At 43.3% G+C, this 18,013-nt stretch overlaps 1 protein-coding gene across 9 annotated transcripts in view; it reads left to right on the top strand.

Annotated features, from left to right (window-relative positions):
- The window catches only part of COBL (cordon-bleu WH2 repeat protein), a 398,758-nt gene that overhangs the window by 92,625 nt on the left and 288,120 nt on the right, over window positions 1-18,013 (top strand). For 4 of the 9 annotated variants that reach the window (XM_033930512.1, XM_033930506.1, XM_033930505.1 and 1 more), the window contains exon 1: window positions 3,110-3,280. The exons of the other annotated variants lie outside the window; for them this stretch is intronic. In XM_033930512.1, coding sequence (XP_033786403.1) covers window positions 3,138-3,280 — 143 coding nt within the window. In that variant the 5' untranslated portion in view covers window positions 3,110-3,137. Of the gene's footprint in view, window positions 1-3,109; window positions 3,281-18,013 lie in introns of those variants that run through there. 9 annotated transcript variants of the gene reach the window in all.

Raw genomic sequence — 18,013 nt, 5'->3', positions numbered from 1 at the left:
TGTTGTTCATCGATTGTACGTTGTTTCAAGTTGACCTAAATAAAGTTTAAAAAAAACCCCAAAAAACTCTGGATATAACGGACTGTTTTTCCAGGTCCCTTGAAGTCCATTATAATGAGATCATACTGTATTGCTTTCCAGACATTGCCCCCTTTTCCCAGCCGTGTGGTATTCAGTGATTTACTTACCTGAGGGCTTATACTCACCCGGGAGTTTTGATCACCCTGCCCCGTTACTTCTAATTTAAATCCCTCTTCAGAAGATTAGCCTGCCTGCCGGCAAAGACCCTTCTTCCCTTCTTTGATAGATACACACCATCCCTGCTCAGCAGCCCTTGGAAAATCATTCCATGGTCCAGGAAGCCAAAATGCTCTCAACGACACCATCCACATAGCCACGCGCTCATCTCCTTTACCCTCGACAGGGAGGATGGCGAGAATACCACCTATGCACCTGACTGCATCACTTTCTCTCCCAAAGCCACAAAGTCACTTTTGACACGCTCGCAGGGGTACCTGGCAGTATCATTAGTACCAATGTGGATGAGCAGCATCGGATAGTAGTCATCAGGCTTGATGAGTCTCAGCAAGTTCTCTGTACCATCTTGGATTTTGGCACCAAGTAGACAGCATACCTCTCGTGACATCATGTCTGGTCTGCAGATGGATGCTTCTGTTTCCCTTAGAAGGGAATTGCCAACTACCACTACCTTATGCCTCCTAGTGGTAATGGATCCAGTAATTTTTGGGGTCTCAAGCTTTGGTCCTTCCTCTCCTTGGGATGCTCTCATCTCTTCCACTTCCAGGACAGCATACCGGTTCTTCAGTTCAAGGGAAGGGGGAGTCACAGTACCAATCTTCTTCTCCACTGCTGGAAATCTTTAACACCTCATGAAGCATTTCATCGGTGTACCTATCATTCTTATGGATGCTTCTTGGTCTTGCCACCTCCTCTCTCAGTTCTTTTACTTCCTTCATGAGGGATTCAAGCTGAAGACAGCTTGTACATGGAACCACTCCCTCTGCCTCGGTAACATTTTTTGTCGGGACAGAGACGGAAGTTGTAACCCGAGCAGCAGCTTTGGTGATACGATGTTTCCCAGCCATACTGTGGTGCAGAAGTACTTATACCTGGGCATTGCTATGGGCACCGGGATAGCACCACATTATGCAAATCTCTTCATGGCAGAACTAGAAGAGACATTTCTAAATATATTTCAGACTAAACCCCTGAGATACTACCGGTATATTGATTATATTTTTATTATTTGGACTGAGGGAGAAGAGATGCTCAAATAATTTTTCAATTCTTCCATACATACTATCCTACAATCAAATTAAAAATTGTCTATTCCCCAGAAAGTCAATTTTCTGGACTCCATAGTCTCTATCAACAATGGCTACATACAAACATCTACAGTATATACAAAAAACCTACAGACAGCTGCAGCTACTACCACAACTCCAGCTTCCACCCCTCACACATTAAAAAATCCATTATACACTTCCAAGCCACACGATACCACCGTGTCTACTCTGACCCAAGAGACAAACACCTAAAAACCCTTATTGAATCCTTCAAACAAAAAGGATGCAACCCTAAAATAATCTCCAAGACTATTGCCTCATCTCTTAAAATACCCAGAGAAAACCTATCGCACTACAATGTCAAGAAAACCACAGAAAAGACCCTCTTGGTAGTGATATACAACTCAGAGCTGGAAAACCTAAGAAAAATTACAAGAAATCTACAACCACAATTCCAAGAAGATAAATTACTAAAAGAAATATTCCCAGTTCCATCTGAACCTAAACAGAAACTGGTAAAAAGCAAAATCCCTACACAAACCCATAAAGACAAGAATAGCACACATCCTTGTGGTGTGACAAGCTGTGAACTGTGTGAGAACATCTCAAAGGATCCCATGGTCAGTGACGTAGTAAGGTGGGGGTGGACCACCCCGAGTGTCATCTTGGTGGGGGTTCTGGCACTTCTCCTCTTCTCTGTTCCCTGCTACTTCCCAGCCTTCCTCTGCCACACGCCTTCCTTTCCCCCGTACCTCTTACTCATCGCTAGCACAAGCAGAACTGCTTACGCTGGCCTCGGCTGTCCCTCTGATGTCACTTCCTCGTCTCAGGATCAGGAAGTGATGCCAGAGGGAGAGCCGAGGCTGGTGCGGGCAGCAAGTTGGAGATGCTGCTTGCGCTGAGGAAGTTAAAGAGGTACGGGGGTAAGGGAAGGGGCGTGTGTATGTGGTTGGGGGGGCAGGAAAGGAGGGGTAGAGAAGAGGGTGGGGGCACCACTGCCCTGGGTGCCTTTCACTTTCGTTATGCCACTGTCCACAGTCACTCATATGGGAAAAACATTCAACAAGGGAATCCTTCACATGCTCATCTTCTAATGTGTATATGATTCAGTCCAAAAAGTGCAAAGAAGACTTCTATATTGGTGAAACAGGCCAGATGCTAAAGACTAGGATCAACTTACCCAGATATCATATTAAAAATTGTAATACCAACCAGAATGCCACCTCTGTCGGCCAACACTTTGGAAAAACTGACCACTGCAGCAATGATTTTATGGTGAGAATGCTAAAATGAAATTTTAAGACAATCCAAGAGCGTAAGACCTTTGAAATTAAAATGATACCTACCAGACGGGTCTTAGCAAAGACCTTGGCTTCCCTTCACAAAGAAATTTAAACTGCTTTGTTATCTCTCTGTCTCCTACTTACCCACCCATCTGTCCCTCTTCCTATGAAACTATCACTGGAATATTTTCATGTTTCCCTTATATATACTTATATTTGTCAACTTTTGCTTAATTCTGATCTGAAGAAGGGTTTATCTTTGAAAGCTAATCATAAATTCTGTTACGTCCCTTCTGGATTCCATATGCAAGGTGTTTAATCCCAACCTGGAATTCAGGAGTTTTAGAAATCCAAACACTTTTCTGAGGACATGCGCCACCCCCTTAGCCTGAGAGCTAGAAAACAAATCCAGATACAATTTCTGCAAGCAATCCGTGCAGAAGTCTTTTGCAGTTGCTCTGCTTCTTTTCCTTGTTTTTTCACTTAAAGTTCATTTCTCTGTCTTCAGTGCCTTGAGACCCCTTCTTGGTAGTCTCCTGTTGGAGGAATGCATGCAGTCCCACGGTGCCAGACTGCTGCTTCACAGAGAAGCTCTGGCGGATCTGTTGAGCCAGCCTGCTGTGTGCCACCCTCACTAAACTTGGGGTCCTTCACCTGGGAGTTTGCTAGCCTGCTGACCTTCACCAAAAGGTAATAATAATAATGCAGAAATAAATATCAGTGGGTGAAAGATAGAGCACAGTAAAAGGTAGTAACTTACAAGGACCTCCAAATTCCAGGTGAGGGGGGTCACTTTTCAGACAGCATGTCTGTCTGTCTGTCTGCGTAAAGCCTCCTTTTAACACAGTGCAGGGTCACATGACCACAGTTGAGCAATGCAGTGTAAATAGTACATCAGAAATAAAACCAAGTATAGCCAAAGTTGGCATTTAAAAAGCTGCTGAATGCTGGCTGTAACCAGCCATGTATAAACTGAAGCAGTAGAGGGTGAAGATCACGGGGAGTTTCAGTGGGCTGCTGCGCTAACCACTTCCCTGCCATCTTTGACCTGCAACACCAATTCTTGTTATAGCAAGTTTAGTGCCTGCTACTATGTTCTGAATAACGGCGAAGTTCTGTTCCTGTGTCTGTTGGTATATAGAAGATTGTTTTGTTCTACCATCTACATGGTCTGAACTTTTTCTTCCTTGTAGTTAGAGGGCATTAAAAAAAAAAAAAGACTACCGAAAACTCTTCTGTAAGCCATCAAGTGATCCTGCTGTTGTATGCAACTGAATATTGATATGTGTGACTGCGTTTCTTTCTTTTGAATTTTAGTCTCCTTGCTCAATAATTAGCTAGTGTGGGATTCACCATTGTGTGTACAGCAGCAGCTTTCTCTTAAGCACAGTGGACCGCTTGTGACACTGGCAAGCTCCCTACCAAAGCAAAAAAAAAAAAAAAAAAAAAGCAAACGAAAACCCAGAGCTGATTGAGTAATCACTCTCAGTCCTGGGTCCCCTACCTCAGATTCCTTCCAGCTATGAACAGAGAAACCCTGTTATGACATCTCGGCCCTTTACGCGGTGCCAAAAAAATAACCGGAATGGTTCAAGCGCCCTCAGCAGCTTCTTATTAATTAAGAAGAGCAGCTGTTGAAAGGAAAGAGTGTGAAAGTGTTTCTGGTTATGAAATACTTTGCTAAATAAGAAACCTTTGGTTTTACGCTACCTTATTCTTTTGCCATTTGCGCAGCTGTAGTACCATAGCCTGCTTTTAAGTGTAGAATAGGAAGCCCTTTGTGTAGTCCTTTGTCAGTGTCACAGATGGAAATGCCTTCCTGTTCCTGCCTCCATTGGACTTCACCGTGTCTACAATTTGTTATATATTTTCAGAACTGGAATTAGGCAACAGCCCCAGTGTTTCAGGAAAGAAAGGGGCAAACTATTGTGGTTACTGTGTTGGTCCACTTAAAAATATAGTCACCAGACAAAGAGGAACCTAGGGCCATGGATGGTCTCTCCCTCTCGTGTGAGGCCTAGAGTGTCACAGTACTCAATAAATATTCGTACAACCTAGGAGACAGTCCAAAAATGTAGGAGCCAGCTGCTCAGGCCTCACTTGCCTCTCCTTCCCTTCACCCTTTCTGGTATTGTCCCCCCCCGAAGTTGAAGAGTGAGGAACTGGCATCCTTTCTGAGGTCCTGCAGTAGCTCGTTTAGGGCCCCTTTTACAAAGCCATGGTTATGATGCTGCTGGGGTAAATGCGCTGAAGCCCATAGGAATTGATTGGGCTTTGGTTTATTTACTGCGGCAGCATTGCTATTGAGGCTTTGGCAAAGGGGCCCTTAGAAACTGATTTACTAAGGCTCTTTTCCCATTCTGTATTTATGGGAAAAGAAAGTTTAGTAAATTAGTCCCTTACTGTGCCACTGGTTTTAAAGGATTAAGACAAATACAATGAGGCAGAGGACAGAGGAAACAGATTATGGAAGAAAGACAATAGAGGGTAGTGAAAGAGAGGAGGACTCTAGGTTAGGGAGAATTGATGGGACAGAGCAAAACAGAAAATGAAAGACAGAAGATTCTTGAGTAAAGATAATAAAAGTAAAAAACAATCCCCCCATCAAAAAAAAAATCCCAACCCAGAGGAGGCAAGAGGCAATGTAAAATGAAGGTTATAAAAATGTAACCATTGTCCATAATTTTAATTTGCCAGAGAATGGTGACTTTTTGCTGTACAAAAATTTTAGTGTAAATCATTTTTTATTGTTGAACATTGCGTAGCAACAGAGCAAGCACAAAGAACAGATGCAATCGAACAGGTTCAGCAAATACAACAGTTTCACTTTTAACCCCCCAAGCCCACCCCACAAAACCCACTCCCCCTGACTCCCCAACCCCTGCCCTCTCCCCCCCCAAAAACCCCTTTATACTAGCCCAGGTGAACATCGGAAGGCTGTGTTCTGATACCTTCTAACTTTCCAGGAACCAACCCCTCCCCCAAGCAGCCAGCTCACCCCCCCCAAAAAAAAACCCCTAGCTATTCCACAGAAGCCATACCAATATCCATTCCACCTTGCACACCATTTACCACACTCTTCGATAAGCCAGTTGACTGGAACAGGATCCGAAAAATGGAGAAAAGATAAGGGTTGGTTAGAAAGAGTTCAACATTAAGCTCCGAGCTCTAGGAGACAAGGACAGAATATAGGAGTCCCAAATCAGTAGAAAAACTTTTTTTCATGTAAAAGAAGGACGGGCATGGCGTTGCTTCCAAAGCATTAAACTATGGAGATGATTCCGCCAGGCCCATAAAGCAGGTGTGGTCGGTTGCATCCAGACACTGAGGATAATCTTCTTACCCAGAACTGCAGCTCTGCGAATCAACATCCGATGCCCCCTAGCAGCCACACGAAAAGATTCATAGTGATCCAAAAGAAAGCCGACTGGGGACATTGGAAGAGATTGACCAAAAGGCGCTCCAAAAATCTCAGGACACCCCTCCAAAAAGCTTTAACTTTAGGGCAAGCCCAAAAAGCATGAAAGAACAAATTGCATCCCTGCTGACATTTTGGGCACAGCGAAGAAGGGACATCCCCAGCCCTATACACCTGTTCTTGAGAAAAATAAGCATGAAACACCACTCGATATTGACACTCCTGAGGTTCAGCGCTAAGGGAGATAGAAGATATACGATTAATGAGGGGGAAAAATCCAAGGAATCCCAGCGACGACCTAAGTCCTCATATGTCTTACCATGCAACGTACCATGCACCATGCAAAGCACCATGCAACGCAGATACTGAGAGGACCTCATCCTGAAACTGGTCAAAAAAGAGGCAGATCTTCCAACCTAAGCAGGCTTGTAACCTTGACAAAGCCAAGGATTTTGCTGTACAAGTTTCATCCTTCCCTCCCTTGAGCCCTATTTCATTGATGTACCTGAGCTCTGCTTGTCCTATCAGCCAGGAGACTCGCAACTCCATGGGACTAATCTTTCACCAGTGGCGTACCGAGGGTGGGCGGGGGGCCCCACCCCAGGTGCACTGCCCAAGGGGGTGCACAGCTGGCCACTCACCGGGGAATAGGCTGCTGCCTGGGAAAGGCTGCCACTGCCGTCATCAGGAACAAGCTGGCGTCGAGTTCTCCCTCCCTGCTTCTCTTCCCCGCGAGCTGACCAACTCTAGCCGTCCAACGTCAATTCTGACATCAGAGAGAACATTCTGGGCCAGCCAATCGCTGCCTGGCTGGCCCGGAATGTCCTCTCCAATGTTAGAATTGACGTCGGGTAGCGAGAGTTGGTCGGCCCGCGGGGAAGAGAAGCAGGTCGAACTCAGCGCTGGCCTGTTTCCGATGGCCAGTGGCAGCCTTTCCCCGGCGGCGGTGGCAGCAGCATGTTTCCCAATGGTGGATGGGCAGGGAGAAAGAAAGAAAGGGGGGGGAAGACAGGGAACCAGAAAGAAAGGGGGCAGGGTGAAAGAAAGAAAAAATGGGGCATGGGGAGAGAGAGAAAGACAGACATAGAGAAAGAAAGGGGGCAGGGTGAAAGAAAGAAAGAAATGGGGCACGGAGAGAGAGAAAGACAGAGAAAGAAAGGGGGCATGGAGAGAGAAAGAAGGGGGCAGGGTGAAAGAAAGAGAAATGGGAGACAGAGACAGACATAGAGAAAGAAAAGGGGCATGGAGAGAAAGAAAGAAGGGAGCAGGGTGAAAGAAAGAAATGGGGCACGGAGAGAGAGAGAAAGACAGATAGCGAAAGAAAGGGGGCACGGAGAGAGAAAGAAGGGGGCAGGGTGAAAGAAAGAAATGGGGCATGGAAAGAGAGAGAAAGACAAACATAGAGAAAGAAAGGGGGCATGGGGAGAGAGAAAGAAAGAAGGGGGCAGGGTGAAAGAAAGAAAGAAAGAAATGGGGCACAGAGAGAGAGAGAGAGAAAGACAGACATACAGAAAGAAAGGGGGCATGGAGAGAAAAAGAAAGAAGGGGACAGGATGAAACAAAGAAAAAGTTGGGGGAGGGAATGAGGTCTGGAGGAGAGGAAGCATACAGGAGGCTGAAAGAAGGGAAGAAATATTGGATGCACAGTCAGAAGAATAAAGTGCAACCAGAGATTGATGAAATTACCAAACAAAGGTAGGAAAAATGATTTTATTTTCAATTTAGTGATCAAAATGTGTCCGTTTTGAGAATTTATATATGCTGTATATATTGTGCACTATGGCCCCCTTTTACTAAACTGCAATAGCAGTTTTTAGTGCAGGGAGCCTATGAGTGTCGAGAGCAGCGTGGGGCATTCAGCACAACTCCCTGCGCTAAAAAACGCTATCACGGTTTAGTAAAAAGGGAGGGGGTATATTTGTCTATTTTTGTATAGTTGTTACTGAGGTGACATTGCATAAAGTCATCTGCCTTGACCTCTTTGAAAACCCGTGGAATATAAATGATAATTAACATTTTCTCTGCGTACAGTGTGCATTCTGTTTTTAAAAGTTATTGTTGGTAGATCATTTTTGACTTGGCCACGAAGATAATGGGGAGGGAGGGAGGGGAGCTGCTGAAAGACATCTAGTAATCCTTGCAGGCTTGACTGTGCAGGGAATTATTTTTGTAAAATCATGTTTTTTTATGTGAATGGCATTATTTAGACTTTAATTTCTATGAATGAATAGAATGAAAATGATATAAAATTAATTGCTTGTTTTTATGTGCGTGCGCTGAAGGAAAGTGGAGAGAGAGTGGGCTGAGGACGCTGAAGGGAAATGGGGAGAGAGAGTGGGGAGAAGATGCTGATTTATAAATTGACAATTGTACAGAATATTGTTTCTTTTTATACTTTAATATAATAAGTTCAATATAAAATAATTCAAGGCTTGTGTGGATGGAATCAGGTGGTTTGTGGGGATGAGGACCGTGCTTACGGGGATTAGTCCAATAAAATGGTATTTTCTTATTTCTCATTATTTGTTTTATTTGTTAATTTGTAAAGTGGTGATTGTTATGTATCAGTTTTTTCAAATTTATATCTACTGTCTTTATATTTTGCACAGTATTAGAGGACATGTATTACTGTTTTTGTGGTGTTGTGGTGTTGCATTGTATGCAGAGTCTGGTTTCTTGGCAGTTCAGTTTAACTTTTGTCTACATATTTCTATTTTTAGTTTGTGATTATTCCATATTGGGCGAGGGTGTATCTGTCTGTGTGTATGAAAGGGACATGGCTTTCTGATAGCATCGACTGCACAGGATCAATTGACTGTGCAGGATCTGGTTTGTTTAGTGTTGGTGTTCTAGTGCTCACTGTAGTGTTTAAGATGCTGCCTTTTCCTAGGTACACTCTTGTTGTGCGATATGTAGATTGTTACTAAAAATCATATTTTTCATATAGATGGGGGGTGTCAAAAAATGATGGGCCCCGGGTGTCACATATGCTAGGTACGCCACTGCCTTTAATAGAGACTTTTCTGAGCAGAAGAATGTGATGATGATTCACTGCAGCTTGCATATTACATAAACATGTGGACAGTATATATACAGAGGTCTGCTCACCACTAGCTCTGCCCTATTCTCTGTACCTGCTACTTTACCAACCTGGGGCTGCCGCACACTTACAAAAGTGTGCTATATCAGAGGGGCCTGTGAAATTTCTGCCATGTAGCTTCTTTCAGTTTTAATGTACTTCACTCCGCCCTTACAAAAACAGTTTCTGTAATGTACCATGGATAGGCCTTTACCCAGAAAAAGATATAAAGCCCCGCTCAGACATGTTTAATTGTTTGTATACTTTTTGGATTTGAATATAACCCTCCTTGAGTCGAGCAGTTCTAGGTGATTGTGTAAATCCATATCTGTTAAATATATTTTCCCCTGATATTGAGCAGTGGCAGTCAGTATTTGTTTTTAAATGTCAGTCACAGTGGTGAAAGAAACTGAATATTCATGGCCAGTTCTAAATGTCTGAACTCAGCACTGGCTGACTATCATCTGATAATTACTATTATGATTGTGATTAGCTGCGATATCCTAACTATCCAGACAGCTATCTGGTTACCAGTCTGAATATTGCTGCTAACTAGATAACCTCTGGCTCTGCCCAAACTTCGTCCATGGACTGTTCCAGAACCGTCAATATAATGCTAGGGCATTCAGAGGAAATATTCAGTTTCCTCTGAATATCCCTCTCACTGGTACTTATCTGGTAAGCAGCACCGGTTAACTAAATAAGTTCCTTTGAATATTTGTTTTCAGAGATCACATTGTTCTTTTACTGAATCTGTATCTTTATTTTCAGGTTGTAATAAATGACAGATCTTTATTTGTAGGCTGAAGGGAGAGACTGGGGGAAACAAAAGTAGAAACAGGCTGAATGTCTGGTGCTATTATCAGCAGTCGCTGTATTACGACCTTGGGTGTGATGGGGTGCACAAGGTTGAAAACCAGGTTGCTCAATCCCCTGAGAAATGGGATGTCATGTTTGGGCAAAGCCGGGCTTAGAATGTGTTCACACGATTAGAATATGAATATTTTTTTGTTGTATTAGCAGTCATTTCAGTTAGGTTGAATGAACAGTACGGGCAGACATGATAAGAACATAAAAATAGCCTTACCGGGTCAAACTAATGATCCATCAGGTCCAGTAGCCCGTTGTCACGGTGGTCAACCAGGTCACTAGCATCTGGCCAAAACCCAGAGTTGCAACATTCCATGCTACTGATCCAGAGCAAGTAGTGGCTTCAACCATGTCTTTACATTGATGTCTTCTATCCCACCAATAACTTTTAGTTCTAGGCAGTTTACAACAAGAAACTAGCCTGGGTATTCCCAGGGAGATTACAAGGTTGATAGCTATAGTATGCGTCGGGATCTGGGAATGGTTGATACGGTTTGGTTAGATCATTTGACAAATTTCTTGAATAGTATGGTTTTCAGTTCTTTCCTGAATGTTTTGTAGTTGGGCGGCGTGGCAGCATATTTGAGAGGTGGTCTATTTTTGTTGCTCTGGTGGCTAGTAGACCGTCATTTTTTTTTTGCTTTGCATGCTTTTGGTTGGGGGGTGGGTAAAGTATGCTTGAGTTCTCTCCTTGGTCTGGATGTGTTTTTCCTGATTAGGCAGTTGTTCAGATAGCTTGGTCCATTTCCATTTAGGGCTTTGAATAGGGTGCAGTAGAATTTGTGTTGTATGCATGCTTGTACTGGGAGCCAGTGTGAGTCTTGGAAAACTGAGGTAATGTGGTCTTGTTTTTTTCAGCGAGTATATTAGTCTTAAGGCTATATTTTGGACTGTTTGTAATTGTTTTAGCATGTTGGCCAATCAGGGACTTCCTTAGACTCTTCCCTAAGGAAGTCCCTGATTGGCTGAAGTGCCCCAGGCCCCTCTCTATGGAGGAGCCTGAGGTGCCTCAGCCAATCAGGGCCTTAGGCCCCTCCCTGTGCATCAGATGATGCTCTGGGGCGTGGCCTAAGGCCAGTATCATGAAGCGGCCCGGCAGAGTAGCAGGAGGACTTTGCACTTCCTCCTGCTCCGGAAGATGATATCATGGAGGCCTAAGGAGCAGGAGGGCCCGGGCACCATTGCTGCTCCCAATGATTTTTCAAGGACCGGGGAGGGGGTGGGTCCAGCCAGGCCAGGCCTGACCAGGGGGTGGGCTGGTCGGGGGTGTGGTGGGCCGGTGGGGAAAATAGTAGAGATGGCAGGAGGGAGTGGGAACCCTTCTGCCATAAATTTAAAAGCAGGGTCGTGTTTGTTTTTTTTTGTTTGTTTCGGGGAGGGAGAGGTGAAGGGGCACTTATCGGGAGAGGGAGGGGGGTTTCATTTTTTTAAAATCGGGCTGATATTTTGCGTGTGTAAAACACGCAAAATATCTGCCTGATTTAAAAAAAATTAAAAAGCCGGCAGAAGCCCTGACAGCAGTGACAGGAGGCTGCTTCTCCTGTCACTACTGTCAGGGCTCTAGCGATCTGTGCAGTCAATTGGGGACGTGCCCCTGATCACCTCCTTATGCATGCAGATGGTTGATGAATCGGTCGGCCTGCCTTCAATCGCACACGGATCGGAGGGTTAGTAAATCTAACCCTTAATCTTGTTAACCATCCTTTTTTAAAAATAATTTCTAGCATCTTGTTTGCTTTTTTGTCCGCCGCCGCACTTTGGGGGGAAGGTTTCATCATATTGTCTACAATGACACCCAGATCTACTGATAATTTAATTGATGGTTGAAACAAATTAATAGTAAGATAAGAGTCAAAGAATCTGAGAAGTGTGAGATGACAAGACTTAAAATAACATGCAGTCTATGAAAACGAGCTCTCCTCTTTATGAGGATGCATTATGAGGGTTCATTGATATTATTGCAGTCCTTAAATCACATGACCGTTGTTAGATCTTTTTCCATTGCTAGTTGAAAAAAAAGGAGCTATGGTAGAGGCTTTGCTGTTGATTGTAAACCATTTGGATGAATGAGAGTCTTCGCAATTCTCCGTCAACCTTATTTACATGAGCGTTTTTTTGAGAATGACTCGCTTTTTAAAAATTCACTAGAAGAATGGCTGCGCTAGCAGACTGTCGCTTTTTAATGTGGTTTTTTGAGAATCCTGGCCTGAGTTACAAAGGTTAAGGAAGTGGATGGGCAAGAATTACTTGAAATTAAACCTGGAAAAATTTGAAACTTTGTGGATAAGGAAATCATGCATGAAATTTGAATAGTCAAAGATGGTGATTGAGGATCATGTACTCCAGTTTAGAGATCATGTGACTAGCTTGCACGTAAAAATAGATAGTGGATTGACAATAGAGATAGAAGTGGGATCAGTGGTCAAAAACCGCCTTTTTACTACTGTTCTCAAGTGAATTTCGCAATAATTATCCATTCACTGGTAACCTCAATAATAGTTTGTTGTAATCTATTTTAACTTTTGTTGTCCAAAATGAAGTTGAAGATATTACTAGTAATTCAAAGAAGGGCAGCTGATTGATGGTGCAGGAAAGGATTAAGTTCAAAGCTTTAACTGTAGTGTTTTTGAGGGATGGGTCCAAACTATTTGGAGGTAAAGTTGGGAAAAAATGAACTCGGGCAATGCATTGCTTTTCCCCCTCCCCTCATTCCTTTTCTTTCTGCTAATTAATTTTTATGTAATAGAACTGTCTTGGAATTTTCTTACAGGCCCTGTTAACCAAACATTGGTAAAAAGTGGTCTTAATGCGCCCTTAGCAGGTCTTTCCTGTATGCAAAGACCATTTTTACCACTGCAGAATTTCCTATTTTTTGTATTAATGGCCATATGCTAATTTATGATTGGTGGTGACCAATAAAACAGATTAGTGATTTTTATTTGGGAAGACAATGGCTTTTGACTCGGTGGGTAGGGATGGACGATTTATTGTTGAGGCTGGATTAGTGGGTAGGAAATGTTTATTACAGTATTGGACACAACCTGTAGCCCCTTCTTTCTATCAATGGTGCCTTTCATAATTTGATAATGCTGGAAGCGTGTAACATTGCGATGGAAGATGAGGTTTTGGTTAATATGGGAACTTTATGTACAGAGTTTACCATCCAGAACACACAGTGCAGTCCTTAACGATTTAGACTTATAAACTGTACTTTCTCAGTCTTCAATTTGACTGTCTTGGGTTTATGAATTATTGGTGAGAGGGATTAGATTCTGATTAAGGGGGGTTTTCAATGTAATGGAAGTTATAAGACTGAAGACTTCTCATGGTTGCTGGTGTAAAGTAGTGGATCCATGGGGGCTTTGGGGAGGGGAGAAAGTGACACATTCAACCAGACAAGTGGGAGCCTGCCTTCTGAAACAGGAGCATAGGGGAGTGCTGTCACTGGTATTTTCTTCTCAAACACATCAGAGCTTAAATATGTGCTTGAGAGCTGTGTTTAATGGAGTACTCCCTGAGGAACTGCCCAGCCCTCTCTCTGGCATGGTGTAAAATTGAATTGCAGGAGAGGAATCTGTGTGCCTGTGTGTGGTATGTTCACAGTTGCATTCCAGGGCACACACTGGCTGGGATGTAAGCAATCATATGAGACTGATGAGAGAAAGACATCCTTTTCCAGGGTCTAGAGTTTGGGCATTTTGAGATGTCCTGAAGAGAGGAGGCTGATGGCTAGACACAAGGATCCTCTTTCCCCCTGCAGTTCAAAGCTTGCATTGCAGATATGCTTAAAAAGGTGCAGGTTGCTGTTTGTACAAACACCGGGCTCTGATCTGCTTCTAGTTTTGGCTAAATTTAATTGCCCTTCAGAAAAATGCCTTCTTCGTATGGTAAGGAACAGAGCTGGGGAAGGTTTTGTGAGGTGTCTGTGAAGTAACCAGCTCATGTCAGTGTTCAGGTGCCTGAAGATGTTTTTTTTTTTTTTTTTAATGCCATAAAAAAGCTGCGGAGTGCCTGGAGATGAAACCGGGAGAAACCGGGACCTTCCGGGAAACCGGAAGGTCTGAATACTTAAAACACTTATAATATTTTAAATGTGCAGGTGACTTCTCAGTGTGGGATTATGAGCCTTACAGGGCACCCAAACTCCACTCGCATGGAGCCACGGCTCCTTAAGTCAATAAAGCTAGAATCCCTGGAGACAGAGCTAAATCAGTTTCCTAATCACACACCAGTGTACATAAATCATATGAAGTGATTATGTAGTGTAACTAATAAACTCATTTAAATAATACATTAAATAAAGACTACTGCCTGCTAGAGATTTTGTTGTTTAGTCAAAACTTATTGTCCAGGTACCCTCAGGACCAGAGCTTAGAAGCATATACTGGAAAAATCAAAAGAACTTATCTTCAGATGAAACAGCATATAGCGATTCAGCCAACACAGTTTTCGTGGCGGCATTCAATCATGGCAAATGCAACCATTTCTTGCACTGGCCACAGTGGGTTCGACCAAGCCCGGTTTCAGGGTATAACCCCTTCCTCAGGAACCTCACCGTCAAAGAGGCTAGAAAACGCTTTCAAAAGTAGGTACCACCCAAGTTCGCCTCCTCGTGATGCTTCCGGTCCAACAAATTATGTTTTGTGTGATGTTATACCATAGCAAGAGGGATTTACATCGTTCGGAAATAAAAATTATTTCCTGTCCCTCACTTGGAACCAAGCTTCAAGAAATGATTTGGTATTCTTTCTCCAAACTCAAGTAATCTGCATATACAGAGGGAGAACGTTCAGTATCCTACACAAACAGAGAGAGAACAGTAATAAAGACTTTTGAAGCAACGGACCCTGCTTTCCCCTATATGGTCTGTTACTCCTAGGATGGACTGTACTTGGACAGATATTTTTCAAAATCTTCTAGCACCTCTTAGTTTGCTCCCTAAACCAAAGTGAGCTGTCCAAGTTACTCACAGGTTTTTGTGAACGGCAGCAGTAGTATCTCTGGGTGCCTCTGGCCTAGGAAAAAGCTCCACAGCACAAGGGGAGCAAAATGCTTATGTTCCCAGCTATGGTATTCCTGGCAGCCTGGCAGGATTCTTAACGCCCCTAAAATCAGTGCTAGCAGAAAATGTTCACAACTATTTGCAGTTTTATTTTCCACATTTGCAGTGTGTTCCATGGTGATCTAGCACATTTGGAGCTCTTTTTACAAAGCTACGGTTCCAGTGCAGCAAATGCAATGAAGCCCATAGGAACTGAGTAGGCCTCATTGCATTTGCTGTGCGGAAATCGCTAGCACAGCTTTATAAGAGGGGCCCTTGGTGAATTAGCTGTTCTTAGTGTCTTAGACTCTTGCTTCTCTCTTCCCATCTGCAGTCTAGTGGCCTTTCATGGCAAGGAAACAGGAAAGGATGCCAATTCATTTCAGCAACCCAGGAGGGGATGCAACTCTTTTTCTATTCTTCCTCCATCAGTGCAGAGTGAAAAGTGCACAGATGCAAACAGTAGAGCTCTGCAAATCTGCTTATAGCTTAGGTGAACTATTGTGGCTTGATTTGACTAATTTGCATACATCATAGAACTTCATTCAGTGTCCCTCCTATGTTGTCATCCAGGGTGTGGCCGATACCATATCATTTTCACTCTGCTATTATATAATTACACAAGTTTTGTTCCATACTGATTTTCTGTACACCTTGCACGTGTTTAAAATCCTAAAAGACTTAAAAGTTATTTTATTAAAATAAGGTACTGTTTGAGGCTTATCTCATATGCATGGTTGGTTTGTGAATTCCAGTTTGTATCTGCTGCTATTACCAATTGAAAATTATGTTTTTCAGCTTTGGCGCACAGCGAAAATGTACTCTCCAAAGATAAGAAGGATAGCAGTGCTCACCAGAGCCCAAATCAGAGTAGCATAAGCAGAGCTTTCAGTAATGCTCCACTGAGTGTGTGTGTGAATTTCTGCATCACGTACTGAATATCTGCTTTTTTTCATGGAGCCCAGAGGTCTATGTTTCCTCTTAAGTGAAGTGTGTGAATGATTGCTCATACATTTTACATGGTTGTTACATGATAGGTCAGAAAAATAGTGATCCAACCCAACTTTCAAACTAAATTAAACTCTATAAAATTATTTAAATTAAATCAATTAACATATGTGTGATTTTTTTTTTTTGTGCTATACAGAAATGCATTACTATTACTTGGATCAAGAACTGTTGTTTTTTAGAACTTGTTCACACACAAAAAACATTTGCACGCACCAGGCCACTCCTTAGAGGGAGCATTGTCTATGGCTGGTGTAACTATTGGCATCTAAATGTAAGGTACACTGATATTGGGTCACGCTGGTATTTTATAATTGAATCTGGATGCACAGATGCTTTTATAAAATAGGCTCCCATCACAAAGCACTGGGCCACCTTATAGACTTTTCCTCGTGGTATATATTTGCCATATTTAGGTACATCTTCCATAGCTGTTCCAGCTAGATATCTTTGTACCCATAAAGAGGGTATGGAGAGACTCTTTAGATCCCCTAATTCTGATCCAGGTCCATTGGCATTGATAATATAGAACTTCAGGAATTCTGAATATGCACCAACTTTGAGGGACCATTTCTTATCCTCAATATAAAGCATGAGACCATTATCTTTAGAGGCCACCAAGTAAGGCATCATTTATTTCTTGCCTGATACTAGCAAAGGATTTTACTACAGAGATACCAACACTGAAGGATACTGATTCAAAACATTAAGCATGGGCAAAGAGGTACTATTCTGTTACATCCACACTAGAGTCATTACATTCCAACCCGTGAATTGGGTGTTACAGAAATCCAACACTTTTTTCTCTCCTCTACTCCTCCAATTTGGCAGAGGAATACAGAGCCCCATGCCATTTTTATTTCTGCAAGCGAATCATGCAGAAGTCTTTCTGATCTGCTCTACTTCCTTTCTTATTTTTTTCACTTAAGTTTGATTTTTATTGTTTTTTTGTGGCCCTAGTGCCTGGAGACCCTTGGAGGGTTCCCTGCCTGGGAAAGGATGAAGTTCCATGATGCCAAACTGCTGCTCCACAGGGCAGACTTTGAATGAACTTGTGGAGCTGTGTGCCGCCTTTGGAGCTTGGGGTCCATCCTCTTGGGAGCGTGCTTGGCTTCTGATCTTGTTAGAGGTTTAAGTACAGGCTGGATGCACCCTGTGTAATAGCCTTGGGGTATTAGGGCACAGGCTGCTTTTTCCTGCCCCTGGTCGCGTGGAGAGTTTCTGTGGGGGTGGAGGTTTTGGTCAGGGTCTATCTGACCTGCAGCCCAAAGATCCTGAAGATGGAGCTATTTGGAGAAAAGCTGAGGCAGAAAATCATTTCCCTTCATTTCAGCTACATAGACAGAGCTGACAGGCAGGCATTGTGGAGACTAAGTACAGCCCCATTACTTCCTATGAGAGAATTGGGTGTGTGTGTGTCTGTCTGAAAACAGGGTTTTCAGTCATTTCTGGGGATAGGACTCGGGTCCTCCACCACCAAAAGCCCCAAATCGCTGGTTTTTTAACTTCTGGGAAGTCGCCTCAAGGCATTTTAGGCGCAAATTTTCTGGCAGCAGCCATCTTGCACTTTTAGCAATCAAATTTTCAACTTCAAATTTCTGCCTCACAACCCTTCAATATCATTGAAAATCGTTAAGGATGGCCTCCTCCTCTACCTCTGTAGATTTGAATTCATGTGTGAATTGCACCGGATTATCAGCAGAGGAGCATCCGTGTACTGCATGCTGTGGAGCATGAGGGGAAACCTTTGAGCCTCACCTCCTCAGGATCCTCCAGGGGAGACAGGTTGGGTCCGGGAAATGGGCAGAAAATCTCGCTCTATGCCTGTTTCTGATGGTAAAGCAAAGCGCAGATATGCACAGAGTTTGAGACCTCTCGCAGACCTTTTCTGGGTCTCACAAGGAGCCGAAGTCAGTCCCTATCTGTGGCTTTTCTCCAGACTTTCCCCTCCTGATGGGCACTGCACCAGCTTCCCTGTCAAAGCCTTCTCTTGTGAGGGTTTCTGTT

The sequence above is a fragment of the Geotrypetes seraphini genome, chromosome 2 (assembly GCF_902459505.1).
Source record: "Geotrypetes seraphini chromosome 2, aGeoSer1.1, whole genome shotgun sequence".
In the NCBI taxonomy this organism is placed as follows: Eukaryota; Metazoa; Chordata; class Amphibia; order Gymnophiona; family Dermophiidae; genus Geotrypetes; species Geotrypetes seraphini.
The sequence above is the reverse complement of the archived record's forward strand: the minus strand, read 5'-3'. Positions and strand labels throughout refer to the sequence as shown.